Genomic DNA, 23,755 nt, shown 5'->3' on the forward strand with positions numbered 1-23,755 from the left:
ACAAATTTCGCTGAGATAGGGATTTGCAAACTAGTTACTTTTCTTCTTTTAAGTAGAATGAAAAATCTTGTTTCAATGTTTATCTCATGACCAGAGCACGTATAGTCACGGGTTTCATTATTATTACCGTTAATGTTTGTTGTTCTATGTAAATATGTGACCAAAATGTACAGTATATGTAAATCAATATATATTCTGTCAATTATATGTATAATAACACAGACATGGCCAACATATGGTGTATGTAATACATTGCTATGAATTCTACAAATATCGGCGTGTTCACTCAGCTACGGTTTCAATGAATACCTTTTAGTGAGTTCATGGGTGGCCTAGTAAGGGGAGACAATTCACCGTGCGGTGTTACCTCACTTATTTGTTCCAGGATCAGTTGACCGCGTGTTCGAATATCCGATTACTCCGATCATGGTTCTTGCCCTGTACGCGTTATTTTCGTGTGATCGACCACAGCAATACATGAGTCACCATCGTCCCACAGTAAACTCATATACTGTGATAATGCGAAATAATGCTCAAAGTAGCTTTACATCCATCTGACGTTGTATACACTGACCGCAATAGTGTTTTTAAGAAAACGTACAACTTTATGGATAACAACTTCTGGTTTAATGCATATAGTGACTGAACTCCAGCTTGATAGCGGTGAACGAATTACCCTCGAAACGTCGCTATATGCGATATAGAAAACTAGAAGCGAGGAGTAAATTTTTACGCCGCTTTTAGCAATATTCCAACAATATCACGGCGGGGGACACCAGAAATGGGCTTCACACATTGTACCCATGTCGGGAATCGAACGCGGGTCTTCTGCTTGACGAGCGAACGCTTTAATCACTAGGCTACCCCACCGCCTTAAACCACAAGTGTTATCTATAAAGTTATACTTTTTCTTATTTATTCATCACCTTCAGAATGCCAGTGAAACATAGTTTTGAAGGGCAGTTATAAAAGTACGTTTTATTAGAAGTAGAAGTACCAAGCCATATCATCTGCAACGCATTATCCACCACAATGCGAGACTGTCAGAACATTAAACATTCTACGGAAATGGCCTTTTTCGGAAACAATGTAGCCATGGAAAAATAACCTTGCCCCATTTCTTAACATGTATATGCGTATACCATGTCCTTGACCTTCGTGCTTTTAGGCGTATATACGTATTTATTCCGTATGTCAAAGTTGCCTTGCTCGTTGGTTTGGAAACGTGTAGCGTATATTATTTCAAGATTGGATAATAACCTTGTTCCTTGCTTTTAAAGTTGTGCACCCCTTACTGGTATGGCTATGAGAGGTTTTCTCTATCGCAGGTCCAAGATTAGATGGTCAGTTTTGTACGGTGTCATGTGTCCAGTGATACCTTGACCCCAACTATTCCATGTTTGAACTGTTTTCTATGACTAATGTGATATGACATGCAGACCGCATTAGTTCAAACGCTGTGAGTATAGGCCGACCTACACGTAACGCTCTACGAGTTAGGCTTATTTGTGGAATGTCCATTGTCCCGCGTCAACACAGCAACAAATAACAAATAACAACAAAACAACATGGTTTGCATGTTACTCGTCATATAAAGAAGAATATCGATATCTGGTTTAGGAAAAGCATGCACTATAATATAAAATACCCCATGAAATCGTCAGAAAAAATCTCTTGTGTGACAAATGCACTGCAATGACGGTCACGCTGTATGATTTGGCGTGACGGTAAGTGTACTGTGAAGATATAGGTCAGATATAATACAGTTGTTCTTACCACAGCTGTTGGCGGTGCATATAGTCAATCAGTTTCCACTATTAATATGATTTGTGTTTATTGCAAGCTCGGCAGACCATCATTGCAACGACGCCCCTACCTCTGCTGAAGTGTTATTGTCGCTCTGCTGATTGGGAAAATTGAAACATCACCACTCAACTAAAATTATAGCGTCACTGTAAAATTCACCAACGGTATCAACTGATGTTATGATGCTCATATGTGTATCACTGAATATTCACTGCGGGGTTTAACAAAAAAAAGGGGCGTAGGGTAGCCTAGTGGTTAAAGTGTTCGCCTGTCACGCCGAAGCCTCGGGTTCGATTATTCGCGATCGGGTGTCCCGGTGGTGATATTATTGGAATATGGCTTAAAGTGACATTAAACACACTCACTTACTCCGGAAACAAATTTGAAGGTTTAATTGTCATCAGGGTTAACCTTAGATATACATGTATATCGCCGGGCATACTGGGTGCCCTGAAATTTGTGTTGTGAAAAGAAATCAAATTAAAAAATACCTGCCTCTTATTAATGTCTATATGTACATCACTTCATATTGGACGTGTTGCACTTTACCCATGGGAGTATGAGCCGTATGAATTTAAACTGTCGGGCAAAAAAACTATATACCTGAAAATTAGATTTGACCAAAACAATATAAACGTTTACAAAACAGTCGCCGAAACATTGTAAACTTAAGTCTCAAACATCAGCATCGAAGAATAATTGCTTGTTTGTTTCATCATTACCTACGGCCACCATCAAATACGTGTGTATACTTTCTTTTGCCCGGCACTTTACCTAGTACCTTTTAGTGTGACAACTTTTATAGCTGTGAACAAGAACTGAGAAAATTTAGACTCTTGATATATTGATTCACGTGTCACAATTGCGAAAACTTATGTGCAAATTATATCACTGTAATACACTTAGTCGTATATTTTGTTCACAGCATCTTATATAATTACTTGTTTTTTTTAACTGAAGGTGCTCTTCTGGTTTCACGTTTGTTATGATGTAATTGTGTTTGCATTTATTAACTAAACTTTATATTATGTCAATAAAGATGAGTAACATCTACAATACATTCTATCATGTTTCAAGAACCAATCAAGTCAATGTCTCAATTTTTAATTACCAAAGAAGTTACTTTACGCCTCGTAGGACCAAAATAGATCCAAATAAATATGAGGAGATTAAATTAAGGTCTCAGTTCACTTCAGTCCATTTCTCCAAAATCCAGTCTCATTTTCAGGCAACATGTATACTGACTGAAAAGTTCAGTCAATATGTACATTGCCTGAGTGAATCAGTCAATATGTACATTGCCTGAGTGAATCAGACAATATACATATTGCCTGATGATAGGCATTGATTGTGAGATATTTGCATAACACCCGGTACTTTATGTCTGTTCACTACTTGCTAATAGACAACAATTGCTTAAACACCTGGCTATTAACATGTATATGTATAATTCGCATGCAGAACACGGTGTATGTAACAGATTATACCCATATCTTTAACACCAGCCGGTGGGGGGAAGTATTCACTGATAGATAACACTTATGGCGATTTATCACTAACTTCAATAAAAGTATTTGACTTTTATTTTTCAATTATATATTAAACTTTTTCATTACAGTAAACTACGGTTATAACGAACACGCTTATAACGAACTTACGGATATAACGAACTTACTTTTTTGGTCCCGACTATTTGCTGTAGTTATGGTGTATATATGCTTATAACGAACTACGGTTATAACGAACTAAAATTAGTAGTCCCTTTGAGTTCGTTTTAACCGTACTTTACTGTATTTGAAAGAGGAGTTAATATCGTTAACTGTTCAATCGCTTTTGTTCATCAACCTCGCTATATGGCTGAAATAATGCTGATGCGACGTTAGATTTAAACTCACCTGTTCATCAACAGTATACCTTCCACTAACATGTATCAGTCGAACGATGCACTAGGTTAAACACTGTAGTTGTACAACGTGAGGTGTTTACTGATGTATGGACAATAATTAAGAAATGACTTATTGTGTAGTTTATGTTAATTATAACTCTCTAAACACAATAATATATAAGTTAATACAATAAATACAACAATAATATCTTCACAGACTGCTAATTTAATCTTTAAAACAAAGAAAACTGTAGACAGCGTTACGAAATCAGTGCAATAATGCGACGCAAGCCCCGCCCCCTATTATCAACCAATCAGGAAACAGTTGTCAGCTAGTGGGCGCGGCCTAATTTTCTTTTTTTTTGGTTTCTGGAAGCGTAAGCGCAAACAATATTGCTTGTTTAGCCAATCAATTGTAATTGAATCACTTGCAGTTTATAATTTGTGTGTCAACGTATATGTGTATATGCGTCAGGGTGTACGTGTGTACACTCCTGTTTCGTTGTGAGTACCCACTTAGCTTCGTGAAACTGGATTTTTGACCTTAGCAGATTTTGACAAAATTTAGAAAATGAACAGCCAAAGACAAGTTAGATAGTCGGTATTGTTTCAGTGTTTTCCTAAATCTAGGTGCATGTACTTTGTACGCCTATTGTCCTTGTCGAAAGCAGGACGGGTATATTTCAGTTTCGGTTTCACGTAACTGCCTGGCGATCAGGAGCATATTGTGTACGTCTACATCACGTGGTGGGCAAAGTGATTATTGGTAATTTGTCGTTACAGTGATTCAGGGGAGATCACCCAGCCGCGACTCACGTCTGCTCAGCCCATAGGAGACCCAGCACCACAGCCACCGCCACCAGCAACAGCAGCAGCAGCAGCGGACGACTTCGCCATGTACCGACATCGATACAGGGGCTACAGGCCAAGCTACACTTTCAATCCAAACAGGTAGGGTTGACACAGTGGGTGGGTTGGTGATGGAGTATAAGGTAGTTATTAAAGTTATATCACACCAAAGGGAGTGGACTTTTCTCCCACATGAAGCTGACACGCCGTGGTATAACTGGAATATTGTCCAAAGCGGCGTTAAACTCAACTAACTCACTCACTCAGTTAACCAACTTTCCGAGGCAAGTGTGTTCACTAGAATATATCAAAGTCTGGTAGAAACTACACCTTTGGTATAGGCTGGTGATCACTCTTGCTTCGGGAAGATGTCACCGTAAGGGGTAGGAAAAGTCAGGCAGGTCGTAGACATTTACCGTTGTTTGTCATCATCATCATCATCATCATCATCATCATCATCATCATCATCATCCCGTTTCCCTGGCCGGTGGTTTGATTCCCCGCTAAAGTGTGGTATGTTGTGGTGTCGACTTAACGGGCTAATACAAGGACTAAATTTTCGGAGTCAGTAAACATAGTGTGTCTAAGTAGGGTATTTGTGTTAAACTGAGACATGGTATCTCCGTGGGCTAGAACTTTGAAACCGGCATAGTACAAACAGCATCACACACGTACGAGCGCGTCGCTGTTGGAGGGAAAACATCCTGAATGCGAGGTTAAATCCTATTTCCCTTACCTCATCACCATCGTTGTTGTTATTGTTGTTGTTCATGCTGTTGTTGTTGATCAGGTCCAGCTACTACAGATATGCCCGGCGATACCCATCCTACAGCTATCCAAGATGGCGCCCACGGGCGAGCGAGCGTGACCGACGTTTCCTCACCTTCCTCAACGACGACAGATACAGGAACAGAGACTTGAACAGAATACACAGACCTAGTACGTGACGGCGTTGCCGCGATCTACGACAGTCTTTAAAAAGACACTAAATAATATTCGTCCACTAGAAATTATTAGAAAAAATACACTCACCGCCAAGAGAAATGCGAATACCATACATGTTGGTTAATATAATATTTTATGAAGAATTACTAATATTCAAAATATATTAGATTAGTTTGATGTACAAATGAACATACTGGCATGCTGTGTGAACCGACGCTCATAAACGCATCACATGTGACGTCATAGATCCATAATTCGAGATGCACCATTTGTCTCGTTCAGGATTAGCGTGTAAAGTTTGAAATCACGTTTAGCAGATCTTGATAAGAATAAAGACACTCTGTGGTAACGCTTGACTGATTGTTAGTTTTCTCATAAATTGGTACACATTGGAAACATATTTTCTCAACGTACATACTTCTCTATATGTTTCTATGGATCGCGTTTCTTTTGGCGGTGAGTATACATTGTGTTGATACAGTTAGTGAACAAGTACATAACACGATATGTTGTTTATGTGAACAGTTTTATGTTCGTGTAAACAAAGGGGAATGATGTTTCACCTTGGTATGAAATTTGAGATAATTGAATGATGAAGTTTACAAAGAGAGGATAGCTTTGATATAGTCTGACTCTCTGAACAGAAAATATTTATAGAGGGAGTGTTGATATTTTAAGTGCTGGTGTAGTTGCACGTTTTGATCAGACGAGAAAAACCGTGTTGATGTATACAGAGTCGGGATAGTGGGACTTTCTGTACAGAAAGAATAGATAGAGGGAGTGTTAATATATACAGAGTCGGGATAGTGGGACTTTCTGTACAGAAAGAATAGATAGAGGGAGTGTTAATATATACAGAGTCGGGATAGTGGGACTTTCTGTACAGAAAGAATAGATAGAGGGAGTGTTAATATATACAGAGTCGGGATAGTGGGATTTTCTGTACAGAAAGAATACATAATTATATAGGAAGCTTGGTTATAGCCACATGGTCGGAATAGCTACCGAGAGGTTTGTGAACGCGGTACTAAAGTCACAGATGACTTCGGGGGCAAGACACTTAGTTGCCGGCATAGTGGGGTTGATAGTTGTGGTAGGACGTTGTGACAGTGATGTAACCGACATGTATGTATGTCTACAGGTGACGAGATAGAAGCAAGCCAACCCGAGGTCCCAGTGGCAGAAGTTGCCACAAGGCTACACGTCAAGGGCGTCGACCTGCACATCGAAGACAATGGACGCAACCACGTCACAGACATGTACGAGTGTACGTCTGCCCGCACTGCAAGGGATGGTACCCGCAAACCGGCGGAGCTGGTCATCCGTCGGGGCCAAGAGTTCACCCTGACCATCAACTTCGACAGGCCGTATGACGTAAAGAAGAATGATATCTCACTGACCTTCAACCTCGGTAAGAAGACTTGTCTTCAAAGCATGTCTTTCATCTTGCTGGATCGGTAACATATCCAGATTCTCAGGATTCTGGAATAAGATTATCGATATCAGAATTCAACGATTCCGGATTAACGAGCATTTTCAGGTTGAATAACATTCATTCGGATTCAAAGAGTCCCAGAGTAATGAGTGAGTGAGTATGGTTTTGTGCCGCTTTTAGCAGTATGCCAGCAATATAATGGCGGGGGACACCGGACACCAGAAATGCAATGGGATTCACACATTGTACCCATGTGGGGAATCGAACCCGTCTTCAGCGTGACGAGCGAATGCCACTAGGCTACCCTACCGTCCCTGTAGAGTAATGAGGTTGTTCATACCAGTAACATTAGAAGTTTAGGATACTTTCCTGAACTTAATGTAAATATGAAATGTCAAACACTAACCATAGTTAGATAAATACCGATGCGACTTTAAATAAACTCACTCACTCACACTTTGTCCACGACAAATAAGCATTGTTTTATCTCCCTTGGGGGTGTTAAAACATAATTTAATTATATTTGATTTAATCTAGGGGATGATTACAAACCAAAGAAGAGTATGAACGCGACGTTCAAGGTGGATGAAACGGGCAGCAAGAAATATAAGCCCAAAAAGTGGGGCGCGTCGTTGGTGTCGCAGAAGGGAAATTCCCTCACCGTCTCGGTCTTCGCTCCCGCCTCCATCCCAGTAGGAGAGTGGGAGTTCAGCGTCAAAACTATCGTGGACGTCAAGGACGGCAAAGATCTCATCTGGCAATACAACCACAATGAAGACATCAACATCCTCTTCAACCCTTTTTGTGAAGGTAAAAGCAAAACCATTGTGTTGTCACTTCCGACTCAGTTTGTAGTCATATATACACTCAGTAAACTACGTTTATAACGAACACACTTATAACGAACTGTCGGATATAACGAACTTATTTTTAGTCCCGACCATTTGTTGTATATATGCTATATATATGCTTATAGCGAACTACGGTTATTACGAACTAAAATTAGTGGTCCTCTCGAGTTCGTTATAACCGTAGTCTACTGTAACCCCAAATACTGTCACGTCTAACCCAGTATATTGTCACGAAGTTCTCTCTGTGAACAGTGATTCGGGGCATGTGGAGCTAGATGTATAGTGTCCTGTTGTCCTTTCAATAGGACATGGTGCATGTGGAGGCAGAGATTCTGTGATGTCCCGTTGTCCTCCCAAGAGGAATGAGTGTAGGTGGAGGGAGAGTTTCTGTAATGTCCTGTTGTCCTCTCAATAGGACATGGTGCATGTCGAGCGAGAGTTTCTGTAATGTCCTGTCGTCCTCCCAAGAGGAATAAGTGTACGTGGCGCTAGTACTATAATGTCCTGTTGTTCTCCCAAGAGGAATAAGTGTACGTGGCGCTAGTACTATAAGGTCCTGTCGTCCTCCCAAGAGGAATAAGTGTACGTGGCGCTAGTACTATAATGTCCTGTCGTCCTCCCAATAGGACAAGGTGCATGTGGAGTGAGAGTTTCTGTTATGCCCTGTTGTTCTCCCAAGAGGAATAAGTGTACGTGGCACTAGTACTATAATGTCCTGTCCAGGGTGTACGTGGAGCGAGTGTTTCTGTAATGTCCTGTTGTCCTTCTCAGAGGACAGGGTGTAGGTTGAGCGAGTGTTTCTGTAATGTCCTGTTGTCCTCTCAATAGGACATGGTGCATGTCGAGCGAGAGTTTCTGTAATGTCCTGTCGTCCTCCTAAGAGGAATAAGTGTACGTGGCGCTAGTACTATAATGTCCTGTTGTTCTCCCAAGAGGAATAAGTGTACGTGGCGCTAGTACTATAAGGTCCTGTTGTTCTCCCAAGAGGAATAAGTGGACGTGGCGCTAGTACTATAATGTCCTGTTGTTCTCCCAAGAGGAATAAGTGTACGTGGCGCTAGTACTATAAGGTCCTGTCGTCCTCCCAAGAGGAATAAGTGTACGTGGCGCTAGTACTATAATGTCCTGTCGTCCTCCCAATAGGACAAGGTGCATGTGGAGTGAGAGTTTCTGTTATGCCCTGTTGTTCTCCCAAGAGGAATAAGTGTACGTGGCGCTAGTACTATAATGTCCTGTCCAGGGTGTACGTGGAGCGAGTGTTTCTGTAATGTCCTGTTGTCCTTCTCAGAGGACAGGGTGTAGGTTGAGCGAGTGTTTCTATAATGTTCTGTTGTCCTTCTCAGAGGACTGGGTGTAGGTTGAGCGAGGATTTCTGTAATGTTCTGTTGTCCTTCTCAGAGGACTGGGTGTACATGGAGGACAAGAGCTGGCTGCAAGAGGTGGTGTTAAATGACAAAGGTTCACAGTATTACGGCACCTACACAAAGATGGGAGCCAGGAGTTGGTTCTTCGGCCAGGTAAAGAACGTCTCAGGTCACAGTGGTTGCATTATATTGGAATATTGAAAAGTTGTTGACCTTTGTACAGATAATAAACTGAGAAAGGGAAATAAGCGACCCCGACCACAAACTGATAATCTGACAGAAAAGTTTGTGAGTATCAGTGAAGTCTTCTCTGTCACATAGTCTAATAGCTTGAGGTTTATTTATTTATTTATTTATTTATTTATTTATTTATTTATTTATTTATTTATTTATTTATTTATTTATTTATTTATTTATTTATTTATTTATTTATTTACCCATGTGGGGAATCGAACCCGGGTCTTCGGCGTGACGAGCGAAAGCTTTAACCTCTAGGCGTCCCCACCACCCCTACTATTTATTGAATGTATTTAGGGAAATATTATTTCTTCTCTAAATATAAGCGACAAAACTCCTTCCATATTAATAACAAATCTTTGCTATAAGCAGAGTCGATTGTACTATTCCGACTATATGATGAGCATGTATCTAAGAATCACTATTAAATAGTGATGATACCAGGTGTTCGCGAAAAGGTGGACGTATCCTGTCCCTTCGTCATAGACACATGCAAAGGCAAATCCAAACTTTGTTAACAAAGGACGAATGGGGACTAGTTTTTTAACTTCATCTATGAAATATTAATCTAAATACATTCATGAGCAAGTCCGTGATTTATGATGATATTAAGCATACCTTCTACATTTGCTTCGAAAATCAGCTATTCCCTCGTTTATGTAAAAAAATAGAATGAAAACATCGTAATCAGCCTCACTGTCACATTTTAATTGTACATGTAGTGTTAGAATATATCGAAAAGAACACATTTTGTCATTTTTACACATGAATTTCAAATACATTGTTATGAGAAGGGAAGTAACTCATTTGATTTGTCTTGTCATGTCGGCCTCAGTCCATACGACTACTACTACTACCACCACCACTACTGCTGCTGCTACTTGTACTATTACTTAGTCTACTACTTCTACGTCACCTTTTACTACTACTACTACTACTACTACTACTACTACTACTACTACTACTACTACTACTACTACTACTACTACTACTACTTATTGTACTACTACCCCTGCTTTCTGGTGTCCCCCGCCTTGATATTGCTTGAATATTGCTAAAAGCGGCGTCAAACCATACTCACTCACTCACTACTCCTGCTGCTGCTGCTGCTGCTACAGCTACTGCTCCTTATTTTGCTACTACTACTACTACTTCTTTTACTACTATCACTACTACTACTGTTGATGTTTTTACTACTACTACTACTACTACTACTGCTACTGCTACTGCTACTACTACTTCTTTTACTACTATCACTACTACTACTGTTGATGTTTTTACTACTACTACTACTACTGCTACTACTACTACCACCACCACCACCACTACTACTCTTTCTACATAGGACATGCAGCATTTCACATGACAGTCTCACAGGTCTTGTACACAATGGAAGATTTGTTGTAGTTCGAGGACGGCATTCTGGACGCTGCGTTTCATCTGGTGAGGAAGGGGTACGGGTACCGCACCACACCCGACATGGGCAACGCTGCATCTGTATCGAGGATCATCTCCCAGATTGTAAGTAATCCCGGGGTCATGAAGGATCAAATTCTTGTGCAAAGAACACCAGGACCAGGGTCAAAGAACACCAGGACCAGAGTAATCTGTTTAATGTATTTTGGAGAATATTGTACCATAACCATATATTACGATAAAATGAAAATGGATTATTTTTAATATTTTTTCGCCCCACATATTTCATTTTGAGATAATTCATTTTTCTGATTTGATAGCTTGACAAAAATCATAATATTTCGGGACATGCAATCGAGTCGAACACGGATATAAAAATATCACAACAGTGTCGTTATAGGGGAGGTGAGGTGAAATTGGGACGTCCAAGATTATTGCACTTATATAGCGACGTGCATGAACGTATGTGTGTGTGTGTGTGTGTGTGTGTGTGTGTGGCTGCTTGTACTAGTCCGGACTGATGCCGATTTATAATGCTAGCCCACTGAGATACCATGCCGCAGTTTTAACATGAATACCCCACTCAGACACAGTATACTGACTCCGAGCCGACCAGTCCTTGTTTTAGCCCCTTAATGCCGAGCTCCAGACAGGGTAACAACAAGTACCATCTTTTAACGTCGTTTGGTATGACGCGGCCGGGGATCGAACACCGGACCTTCCGCTCTCCGTGCGGACGCTCTACCACTAGACCACGGAGGCGGTCTCCAGTGTCGTTATAAGTTGAAGGTAGACTAGCAGTAACATACTCTACGTGTATACGCTCCATCACCTATCTCCTCCGCTCCCATTGGCTGTATCTATTGGTCGATGAAATCTACTCTGCTTTACATACACTCTGCATTGCAATACCGATCGTCATCAGGTAAACGCCCCCGACGACGACGGCGTGTTGATGGGCAACTGGAGCGGCAATTACGAGGGAGGGACGCGCCCCACCAAGTGGAACGGCAGCGTCAAGATACTTCGTCAGTACATGGACACGGCTAAACCTGTCAAGTACGGCCAGTGCTGGGTCTTTTCTGGAGTCGTCACGGCAGGTATATGCTGTCCCAAAGCTGATTTCTTACATCTATCCAAAGGCCTCCATAACAGTTATATCATGATCGTCCAAAGACAGTCATGGCAGGTATATCGTGATTGTCCTAAGAAAGTCATGGCAGGTATATATTGATTGTCCTAGGGCAGTCGTGGCAGGCATATATTGATTGTCTCAAGATCGTCATGGTAGGTATATATTGATTGTCCTAAGACAGTCATGGCAGGTATATCTTGATTGTCCTGAAACATTCATGGCAGGTATATATTGATTGTCCTAAGACAGTCGTAGCAGGTATATATTGGTTGTCCTAAGACAGTCATGGCAGGTATATCTTGATTGTCCTGAAACATTCATGGCAGGTATATATTGATTGTCCTAAGACAGTCGTAGCAGGTATATCTTGATTGTCCTAAGACAGTCATGGCAGGTATATCTTGATTGTCCTGAGACATTCATGGCAGGTATATATTGATTGTCCTAAGACAGTCGTAGCAGGTATATCTTGATTGTCCTAAGACAGTCATGGCAGGTATATATTGATTGTCCTGAGACATTCATGGCAGGTATATCTTGATTGTCCTAAGACAATCATGGCAGGTATATCTTGATTGTCCTAAGACAGTCGTAGCAGGTATATCTTGATTGTCCTAAGACAGTCATGGCAGGTATATATTGATTGTCCCAAGGCTGCAATAGTTTTATCTCATAAACTTATAAACTCTAAACAACCCTCACAGAGGTGTCTCAAACACCATGTACGTTATCATGTTTTCATGATTGATTCAGTGTGCCGAGCTCTGGGTCTTCCCTGTCGCAGCATCACCAACTTCGCCTCTGCCCACAACACCGACACCGACCGCCTCAGTATTGACGTCCTCATGAAGGTGGACGAAGACGACAATGAAACCAATTTGAGCGATGATTCAGTGTGGTACGTAAAGAAAAAGTCAAATTACCCCGTCCCAGCTATCTATTGCTTGTCGTTCCATATGGACCTGGTGCCCAGGCTCCGTGACGTGGTTGCGTACCCCGAGGATGTCGGATGCTCGTCTTGCTACCATTCGCTGGTCTGTCTGATACAGGCTCGATTAATAACAGGTCGTAAAGATATACGAAGGGTGGTTGGAAGGTTCTGAGACTAACTATGATGGACGGTGTTCATGAAGTATGTTGCTTATTATGTTTTTTCAACACACTCCCGCTCTGATATTCACAGGCAGTTACCAAAGTAGCGTAGCATTTGCCGTTAATGGACTGATCTTACGAGAGGTCGTCCACCGATACGGTTCCTTTGGAATCTCACCATTCCAGCTAATGGAAGAGATTTTGCCTACTCAGGAGAAGGGGACGTAAGATGTTTCCAACGGCTTTGATTGTTGTAGAGTCTCTGGCTGACAGCAGAATAGCATCTGCCATTTTTTGTCTGATTTTTTCGCGAGGTGGTCCACCGATGGGATTCCTTTCGAATATCCCCTTCCCAGCTGATGGAACAGACTTTGCCCTCTTCGGAGGAGGGGACGTTAGATGTTTCCACGGCTTTGACTGTTGCCTAGAATCTGGCAGATAGTGGGAAACCCAAGACTTAGTGGACTTAAGGTGCTTACATAGGCTTCGTTCTTTCAGGAACTTCCACGTGTGGAACGAGGTATGGATGAGTCGGCCTGACCTGAGTGACTCCAAGGAGTGGGATGGCTGGCAGGTGATTGACGCCACTCCTCAGGAGTACAGCGACGGTAGGTGGAATCTTAGGATCTTATATTCGTGTTCATGTCATACTATGTTTTTATTACTTGCCCGTGAAGAGATCACCCGTTTAATAAACATACAGCTGTATTACACATTGTGTAATACCAAAACGCGTGCTTATGTACTCTCGGAACACGTTTCACGAACAAATATTGAAAGCTCTCAACATCCCTTGGCTTATTCAACGACATTGCGTGTGGAGTTGATAGATCACTGAGAGGAGCTTATGCACACTCGATGACCCCAGCAACCTTGTTGCTAGGCTGACGTCACATGGCATTGTTTCGCCGATGGATCTTGCATCAAAATTCCACAAATTACGTCATCGGGTATTGTGACGTTATTGAAAACTTTGAAGGTGCAAGGCCAGTTCCACAAGGCGATCGTATTGTAGCGCAACGACAGTCGTTGGTCTAAGTTAAAGTATGTGAGATGCGAAAGTCTTAGCCCTACGATAATTTTGTGAATTCTAAAGGTAGACCCGTTGTATGGTATGAAATTCATACGTTTCAACTTTTGACATGTTTGAAGTATTATTCTGTTAAACTCAATTGGACTATGTCGTGGATCATGTAGGTGTCAGCCTATTCATACTCCACGGTATAATTAAAAAAACGTTATAAATTGCAGGTAATAAATAAAATACTAAACTCGCTCCCGTGTAAAATCAATTTTATGAAACTCGTGAATAGTTGTGGTATCTAACTCTTCACTCGTTTCATAAAATTGGTATTACACGGGAGCTCGTTTAGTATTCTATATATAACACGAGTATCTACCTTCGGAATTTAGGCAAGTGCAAATGACCCTAAAGGAACCAACCTTTTTTCAATATCATGGATCCACCCGTGATTATAACTGTGTCATCATTGTCAAGGAGTCTACTGCTGCGGTCCTGCCCCGGTCAAGGCCATCAAAGAAGGGGAGATAAATGTTGGCAAAGACGCAGCTTTCATATTTTCTGAAGTAAATGCTGACCGCGTTGAATTCAAAGAGGATCCTTGCTCAGGGGTGATGGTGGAGATAAGCAGGAGAACCAGCAGGTAAGCAGTGCCCCTTGTGATTAAAAGCAACATAATCCTTTGCGGAATCATGAATAATCTCTGATAACAGCAGTCCATTAGACCATAAGCATATGTTCATGGACCGCTATCAAATACTGATCATATTAGGTATTCGCGAAAAGGTGACTGATTATCCAAATCAGAGGTTTCAATCCACAGTAAAAGAGCATCCACCTTAAAAGATCGACGTCGGACAGAAATCTTGATAGGTTTTTGGTGTCTCTGTTTGTTGTTTTTTTCTTCCTTTTTGTTCTCTTTTGTTTTCTTTTCATTTTTTGAGGGGGAGGGGGGTTGTTTTGTTTTTGTATGTGTCTCAATACTAAACGAATTATTTTTTTATGCTACATTGAACCGCTGTACTATACCTGAGAGGCCTCGATTGAAAGAGCTGATTTTACGTCCGCTTCATCACGGTTTAATAATTCAGCGATGTCAAATCTACAGGCAACATGGCTCTAAAGTTAGCGAATGTGTTTATCTTGTAATTGATCTATGTTTCAGCGTGGGCAAAAACATTAGTACACACATGCCGACGGGTAGGGCGTACAGGGGCGCCTCCATGAGAAGGAGGGGGGTTGAAAGCGAAAGCGAGAACCTGGAGCGTCTCGACGTCACTGACGAGTACAAGTATAAGGAAGGTTTGTTTGTTTGTTTGCTTGTTTGTTTGTTTTTGTTTAACGCCGCACTCATCAATATGTCAGCTATATGACGGCCGTCTGTAAATAATCGAGTCTCGACCAGACAAGCCCGTGATTGATATCATGCATATCGATCTACGCAATTGGGATACGAAGACATATACATCAACCAAGTCGGCTTGACCACCCGATCCCATTAGTTGCCACGAGGAAGGTAATCTATCTCATGGTTCAGTAGGGATCGGAGGGACACAATGTATCCTTAGTGTGGGAAGATCAACTGGTAGGTCTAGACATGAATAGCCAGTGTTACATATGGAATCTTAGGAGTGACATTGTCGCATTGTCCGCCATACAAAACCAAGCAAGAAATTATAAAATTATCCAAACGCGAATTTCGACAAATTGTCACGTTGTCGCATTGTTCCGTTTTAATTAATATATTTTGTTTTATATATAACAAGGCGTGACAATCCAACGGTTGGTCAAAATGCCCTTTGATGATGTGGTCACTTTTGACTGATACAATGATCTGCCCATTCCTAACGTCATGTTCATGGACTATGTACAATTAAATATTTCTTCATGTGACAAAAAACACTTCGTACTTCAATCAATTGATTGACATAATGACCATCGATCCATGAATTTGGGAAACGATGACATGTATCAACCAACTCAGCGAGTCTGACCACCCGATCCCGTTAGTCGCCTTTTACGACAAGCATGGGTTGCTGAAGACCTATTTTACCCCGGATCTTCATGGGTGATTTCAGGTAGTGAAAAAGAACGAAGTATTGTGAAGAAGGCAGAGCGAATGTTTCTCCTGGCACACTGTGGCTTTGAACACGATGATGAAGAGGAATTGGATGTCCTTCCGCTTGAGGTAAGGACTAAATACATCTAACTTGACGCCTTCCGTCCTGGAAGTCTATGTCAAACCAAGTTGTGCCTTGGAGACCGACTGACCATTTAATAACCATCGGAACAATTGTCTTTTGACCCACAGCACGAGCCATTAGGCATGTTTATAGGTGGACACATTGTGCTTCAATTTTCCTAAATGATTGATGTGTGGACAACCTGATAAAGGTTCTGACTGAAGGCAAGTATCTATTCACTAACCGTCACCAGCTATTTCCATAGTGCTATATTGCAGCACCGTGACATCACGATGGTCAGTACTCTGTATTAATAAATAATAATAATAATAATGATAATATAGTTTATTATTGTGTCATGTGTACATAATACACCTGGCCATTACTGGCCTAAAAGACATCTAAAATTATACAATCAATAAAATACATAAATAAAACATTATAACTAATAATATCTTCACATGATTACAGCAACCACCACCCTCCCCCCGCCCCCCTCCACAGACACATACTCTCAAGCAAGTTCAACTTAGTCACTAGTTCACACACCTTAGCACACAACACCGCCCCCCCCCCCCCCCCCCCCCCCACCACCACCACCACCACCAACCAACCCCCTCCACCCCCTTCCTCCATATACGTGTCCCAGATCAGCGAGTCATAAAAATTCAACTCGGTCACTCAATTACACGCGACATTTTATTGACACTTTTTAAACTTTATTTCACACAATTACGTAGGCCACGGATCAATAATAATAATAATAATAATGGTTATATCAATAGAGATATGGTTCCCAAAACAGAGACACCTATGCTTCTTACGAGGAATACAACATATTACAAACATTATGTCCATTTAGATGTTTGTATTATCAGCAATATCTGTTTTCCTCAGATCCGTGAATATCCGGGTTAGAAAAGGACTTTAGGACCTTTAACATGCGACACTGCTTGTCGTAAAAAGCGACTAACGGGATCGGGTGGTCAGGCTCGGTGACTTGGTTATATGTCATCGTATCCCAGTTGCTATCAATCACGGGATTGTCTGGTCAAGGATCGATTATATACAGACCGCCATCATATAGCTTGAATATTGCTGAGTGCGGCGTTAAGCAACAAACAATCAACCAATCAACAATGTTTTCCTAATTACAAGATTATAAATAAACATAAAGTGATATTCATCTTCAATGTATGACACTTACAGATCCTCGTAAGATTACGTTCTCAGCTCCGTTGGTTCGTTATGGTACCAGCCTGTTTTAATTCTTTTGGGACCCATATCTTAACCGCGCCAAGCATTTGCAATGGTAATAAATTTCAGATATGACACTGAATGACCAATACACACACTTCATCCGAAACTCCGTGGGGAATATTTCCCCATCGGTTTAATGCTGGTTGTAAGAGGCGACTATGTTTTATCGGCTTGTCTGGCTATGCGATCATTTTATATTATTATATTTTGTTACTGGCTGTGCGACCTTTTTTTCTGGCTATGCGTCCTGACTATGAGACATCTCACCTAAATGAGTTGATCAATGCTCAATATTTCAGTTACCAGCGTGCCTTGTCCAAACTTGGTACTAAATTGGTCTCTGTCATACACACAGTTGAAATATTGCTAACTGCGGCGTTGAACAACATTCACTTACTCACTTCATCCAATGACATGACGTATAACTTTGTAACGATGTATTCAAACAGGACATCGAAATTGAAATTGAGGAGATGGATGACATATTTGTGGGTAACGGGTTCGAGTTCACCGTGCACGTGAAGAACAAGGGTAAAGAAGACGCGTGCTTCAAGGACATCACCCTGAGGGTGCTCTACAAGACGTACCATGACACGTGCCAGGGGGTCGCGGCCTTGAGGAAAGTCAAGGACATTCAGCTGGGCCCGAACCAGAGTACGGCCAATGCATTTCAGTATAAAGTAAAACCTCAATAATGGTTCACTCTTTATTTATTTTGTACCTATAAAAGTGTTTCTGGTCTATTCCAATGTGGTTTGTGATCCGGGGTAGAATAGGTCTTCAGCGACCCATGCTTGCCTTAAAAGGGCGACTATGCCTGTCGTAAGAGGCGACTAACGGAATCGGGTGGTCAGGCTCGCTGACTTGGTGTATGGCATGTGGACGATCTTATTTGCGTTGATCGATGCTCATGATGTCAATTAATGGATTGTCTGGTCCAGACTCGATTATTTACAGACCGCCGTCATATAGCTGGAATATTGCTGAGTGCGGCGTTAAACAACAACAACAACAACAATGTGGTTTGTTAAAAGGATAAATTTCAGTTCATAGTAAAACCGAATGGTAATCCGAATGGGTCAATTTCTATTCATCATGTATGGATAAACGAGTTTCTGGTCCAGTTCTGGTTTGTGAGCGATAAATCATGAACAATCTTGTTTCTTTCTGTCGAGTTTTTGATTCCTTGATTAAGAGGTTCCGGTTTTAGTTTGTATGAACGTGAATATGCAGGTGTGAAACATACGCTCATTCATGTATAACGTCCGAGTCGCTCTTCTTGAAAGTTTTATTACTGAATCTCCCTTTATATACTTCCGTTTCTCTAGCCGAGACGTTGACGATTGAAGTGGACAAGGACCGCGCCACTGCCTATCCAAATTTGGGGTTCAACTTTGAACTGAGAGCAATCGCGACCTTCTTCCACACATACAACGTCGTCAGTGAAAGCGAACTGTTCAGACTGAGGCGACCGGACATTGAAGTGAAGGTAAGTCTTGGTTACCTCCCTTGCCGATATAGAACTCCTGGCAGCGATATTTAACGTAGTCAGTGAAAGAGACTTTTCCGACTGAGACTATTTGGGCTGGGACGGGTAACTCGGGTACCCGGGTCGGGTGGGTACTGAGTAAGACCGGGGTACCCACAGGACTACCCGGACCCATGGTAAGCCACGTGATATTTTGTTTAATGACAAAAGAATTCTGGAACTCTATACACTACAAGTCACTAATGTTTCTCTCTGACTATGCACCCATTACTCCTGACTTTTCATAAGGTTAAATAAATAATTATATAACTTAAGTCAACTTCATTGTAAGCATGACCAGATCGTTTAATACACGTATCTAAATACGTTTTGCAAGTGCTGTGGTTAGTAAAAAAGTCCCAATGGGACATTTTGTATCTCTTGAGACCCACAGTGGGTGCCCGGCTAGGGTTGGGTAATGGGATGGCTGGATACCCGGGTAGTAAATTTGGGGTGGGTGGGTACCCGGGTAGTAAATCTGGACTCGTCCCACCCCTAGAGATTATTAAGAAGGACTACACGGGGGGTGAGTCGGGTACTTATCGGGAATGTGTCGGGTATATGTCGAAATCGAGTCGATATATGTCAGTATGTATTTCAGGGTCCCGAGACGTGCCGCCTGTCTGATGTCATCAAGGTGGAGCTGACCTTCACCAACCCTTTGGATGTGGTCCTGACCGAGTGCGAGATCGACATCGAGGGGGGTCTGGAGTGCGTGGACCCCGATAAGGACACGTTCCCCGTGCCGTCAGTATTCACCTCTCTCTCACTTACCACGTTCCCCGTGCTGTCAGTGTTCACTTCTCTCTCACATAACACGTTCCCCGTGCCAGCAGTACTCACACCTCTCTCACATAACACATTCCCCGTGCCAGCAGTACTCACACTTTTGTCACATAACACGTTCCCCGTGCCAGCAGTACTCACACCTCTCTCACATAACACATTCCCCGTGCCAGCAGTACTCACACCTCTCTCACATAACACGTTCCCCGTGCCAGCAGTACTCACACCTCTCTCACATAACACGTTCCCCGTGCCAGCAGTACTCACACCTCTCTCACATAACACGTTCCCCGTGCCAGCAGTACTCACACCTCCCTCACATAACACGCCCCTGTGCCAGCAGTACTCACACCTCTGACATTTGGTTCATCTACGGTGATGTATAGTTCACCAACATCTACAAATAACGTATGCGCTATCATCTGGTTCACAAACATTTCCACATAACGTCTACGGTAACATTTGATTCACAAAAATCTAAAAAAAAACGTCTACGGTAATGTTTGGTTCAAATGACTCCGCAACATTCACCATTTTGTCTCACACCTACTGAGACTTGTCAAACAGAATCTCATGGTTCGATATTCCAGGGATATACAACCGAAGGGGTCATGGAGCCGCACCCTGAGCATGAAGCCACAACGTCACCCCCGGGGAAGCAAGGACAGAGACATCAGCATCGGATTCGACTCCAAACAGTTGTCGGACATCATAGGCTACTATGCTGTGGAAATCAAGTCGTAACTGACACGCTCACAGAAACATTTCTCTGTCGCTGTCTGTGATTCCTGAAACCTGACTGAACCAATATGAAATCTTTCCATGACAACTGTCTCCGTGGCATACCCTTGGGAGTCCTCACTCCCACCCTTCCAATAATGTATTATATAAGACCGGATCAGCTGTCTGTATGTTGTGAGAGTATAACTCAAGTTATGCGTCGTATTATATTTCCAAGCAATTTGTCATAGGTTATGTTTTATCATGACATCGGAACATACGTACCTCGACTTGTACTTTTTACAATTGGCTCATACAGTTACTATACCAGGTATATGCTTCTCGTCTATATTAATTGTTGTTTTTATCAAACTAAACTGAATACAATCACTGTTCAAGTTTGAATATCGACGCGTATAATCCAGATTGATTTAGATAGTTAAATGTAAGTTTATCTGTCAAAATTGGGATTTGAGCCCCAGGTAATACTGTCAGTATGTGAGATGCACGTCACGTCGCGTCGCGTCGCGTCGCGTCTGTGCAAAAAATGTATGTTTCTTGTTGAAATGTTTTTTTATGTATTCAAGTGCCCTTCTAAAGGCTTATTTGTTTTCTACAGTGTTGAAATAAGTTATTTCACTAACAATATTTATGATATGCTATGCTCAAAGTATGCAATATTTTCACATTGTTGCCTGTTGAATATGTAACCTACCACCCAGCTCTATTCATAAAGTATAAACGTATTTGTATATGAGTAATAAATTCTATCTCAACACACTCGAGTGATGGACAATGTGATACATTTATTGGCGCAATTAGTGTCCCGTTGAGTTATGATATATATCTAGCAGTATCGGCGCATAGGGCATGATGATCACCACAAGCGGAAATGAGGTACATCCTCGATTTTCCAGTGTATCACATTTCCATTCTATAACGATGAATACCCCGAGCCCAAAAGTTACCATCGCGACATTTGAAGTCCAACTCGGGATGGTGGGGTAGCCTGGTGGTTAAAGCGTTCGCTCGACACGCCGAAGACTCGGGTTCGAATCCCCACATGGGTACAATATGTGAAGTCCATTTATGATGTCCCCGCCGCAATATTTTGCTAAATACGGCGTAAAACCGTGCTCAATCACTCGCTCATTAAGTCCGAATAACAACACGATGCTACAAATGACCGTCTACTCAAATAACACCCACGGAGAGAAATTCTGTGCGAAGTTACTGATAAGAGTCAGTGAGTGAAATGGGCTTCACACTGCCTTTGGCAGTATTCCAGCAATATCACGGTGGGGGACACCCGAAATCTGCTTCACGTATTGTACCCTAACTGACAAGAGGTAGTCAGTTCCGAAGCTACAACTGTACAAAAAAATACGTACGTTACGTTAGTCTATTACTAAACATTGTTTATACATTGAAGGTCTGTGTACGGTAATAAACAACATTAGAAGAGTCCAGGGTATTTATCCTAATAGAATCTAGATATATGACACTGGACAAACGAGGATGGGTAACATGCATAATGTGACTATGGCTGTATTTTATAGCCAGTAGTTAATGGATTTCCCTTGGGAGCATATCATCTTCTAGTACAAAATATTTCCCTTAGTAACATATCGACATTTATCTTATACATTTTGGTAGCAACACCTTCATGTGAGTTTTTTTTCTTTAAATGATATATCCTATCAAAGCAATAAATAGTACTTCTTTACTGTTTCTGTGGTAGTATTAATGTTACAAGTGAAATTTCACTGTTTTGATAAACTTTAACGCTTTTACGCTTTCCATTGTTCAAAAACGCGTTATTCCTCAAAATGTTCACAAACACAATAAAGCTACAAAAATGATTACTTGTTTTGGACAAGGATAGGTTTGTGTGGGATATAAAATCTGAAATGGGATACTCTCTCCAGAAAAAAAATCTTTGAATTTATAATAGTTTGGAATATAATAAAATAAGCCCCTTTGAAGGAAGAAATTCAGCACTAACAATTCTATATAAGAGAACATTCATGTTTCCTGTTGTTCATCCGAAGAACAAATATTTTTTTTGCTGTGGCCTGCATAGTTTTACCATGGCAACGGATGTGTTTATAGGTTGATGATCTCGTCTTGTCTCTCTTGTGATACCATATTGGGACAGATACGATATATTATATATTTTCAGGTTATAGTATTTTATAGCTCTGTTTCACAATCCATATATATCTATGTACTTGTTAATAAAACACTTTCAGTTTGAAAAGAAGTTTGTTTTTATATGACTTCCTGCAGTCCACATACAGAATATATGAAGATTATGTACAGGATATGTCAAATTCACATACAGGATTCATCAGCTACCCATGCTTGCCTTAAAATGGTGATTATGCTTAAGAGGCGGCTAACGGGATCGGGTGGTCAGGCTCGGTGACTTGGTTGATGCGTGTCATCGTATCCCAATTGCGTGGAACGAAGCTCATGATGTCAATCACTAGATTGTCTTGTCCAGACTCGCTTATTTACACACCGCCGTCATATAGCTGGAGTATTGCTGAGTGCGGCGTCAAACAACAAACATACAAACGTTAATATTCCACCGACAGGGGCAATGTCCCAGCCCCAATCGTAACCACTCGCCCCTTTCCGTGCCCCTATCGATGAATGTTATGTGCGAAATTACGACAAACCAATCAGAATGCGCGCATGATTTCAAGTTCTTCGTCAAAGAATCCCTCAGAAATAATTTTTGATTTTCCATATGTCTTGCATCTAAAAATATACCCAAGACACAGTTACATGTGTTCAATCATACTGTATAATCCCGCATGTCCTGATGTGCTTTAAATTGCATCTGAAATATATATAATATATGGGGAAATACATGTTAACCATTACGCAACGAGTTGACAGTTGTTTTGGGTATGCCCGTTTGCGCTAAGACTGAACCTGGTCGCAAAAATGGCCATGATAGGAGCACGAGTCGCTAATCGGCTTGTCCCGGAATAACACGAGTTGGTCACGAATGGTCCCAGTCCCACACAGAACATCGCCATCACCCAGACAGCAGCAGGACAGTGGAGCCAAGTCTCTCCATACATAGATGTAACGTATAACTAACACCACATATGGATGGCACATTACTGATCCGGCGATATACACAAGCTCGATAACATCAGGCAACGGATGTGTGGCCGATGTTGCTGGTCGCGGCAGCTGGTGCTGGCACCACACATAATGCACCAATC

The 23,755-nt window shown here is 41.6% G+C and overlaps 1 protein-coding gene across 2 annotated transcripts in view; it reads left to right on the plus strand.

Annotated features, from left to right (window-relative positions):
- The window catches only part of LOC139454430 (annulin-like), a 31,764-nt gene extending 11,207 nt beyond the window's left edge, over window positions 1-20,557 (plus strand). For both annotated transcript variants that reach the window (XM_071236131.1, XM_071236130.1), the window contains exons 2-17: window positions 4,475-4,642; window positions 5,331-5,479; window positions 6,627-6,896; window positions 7,458-7,730; window positions 9,170-9,288; window positions 10,780-10,893; window positions 11,714-11,888; window positions 12,677-12,821; window positions 13,514-13,623; window positions 14,514-14,679; window positions 15,202-15,338; window positions 16,115-16,224; window positions 17,929-18,133; window positions 18,808-18,968; window positions 19,609-19,754; window positions 20,384-20,557. In XM_071236131.1, the coding sequence (XP_071092232.1) occupies window positions 4,587-4,642; window positions 5,331-5,479; window positions 6,627-6,896; window positions 7,458-7,730; window positions 9,170-9,288; window positions 10,780-10,893; window positions 11,714-11,888; window positions 12,677-12,821; window positions 13,514-13,623; window positions 14,514-14,679; window positions 15,202-15,338; window positions 16,115-16,224; window positions 17,929-18,133; window positions 18,808-18,968; window positions 19,609-19,754; window positions 20,384-20,537 (2,490 nt within the window). In that variant the 5' untranslated portion in view covers window positions 4,475-4,586 and the 3' untranslated portion in view covers window positions 20,538-20,557. The remainder of the gene's footprint in view (window positions 1-4,474; window positions 4,643-5,330; window positions 5,480-6,626; window positions 6,897-7,457; window positions 7,731-9,169; window positions 9,289-10,779; window positions 10,894-11,713; window positions 11,889-12,676; window positions 12,822-13,513; window positions 13,624-14,513; window positions 14,680-15,201; window positions 15,339-16,114; window positions 16,225-17,928; window positions 18,134-18,807; window positions 18,969-19,608; window positions 19,755-20,383) is intronic.
- The last annotated feature ends 3,198 nt before the right edge of the window (window positions 20,558-23,755 follow it).

This window comes from Haliotis cracherodii, unplaced genomic scaffold (assembly GCF_022045235.1).
Source record: "Haliotis cracherodii isolate W230 unplaced genomic scaffold, xgHalCrac1.p SCAF_10, whole genome shotgun sequence".
Taxonomy (NCBI): domain Eukaryota; kingdom Metazoa; phylum Mollusca; class Gastropoda; order Lepetellida; family Haliotidae; genus Haliotis; species Haliotis cracherodii.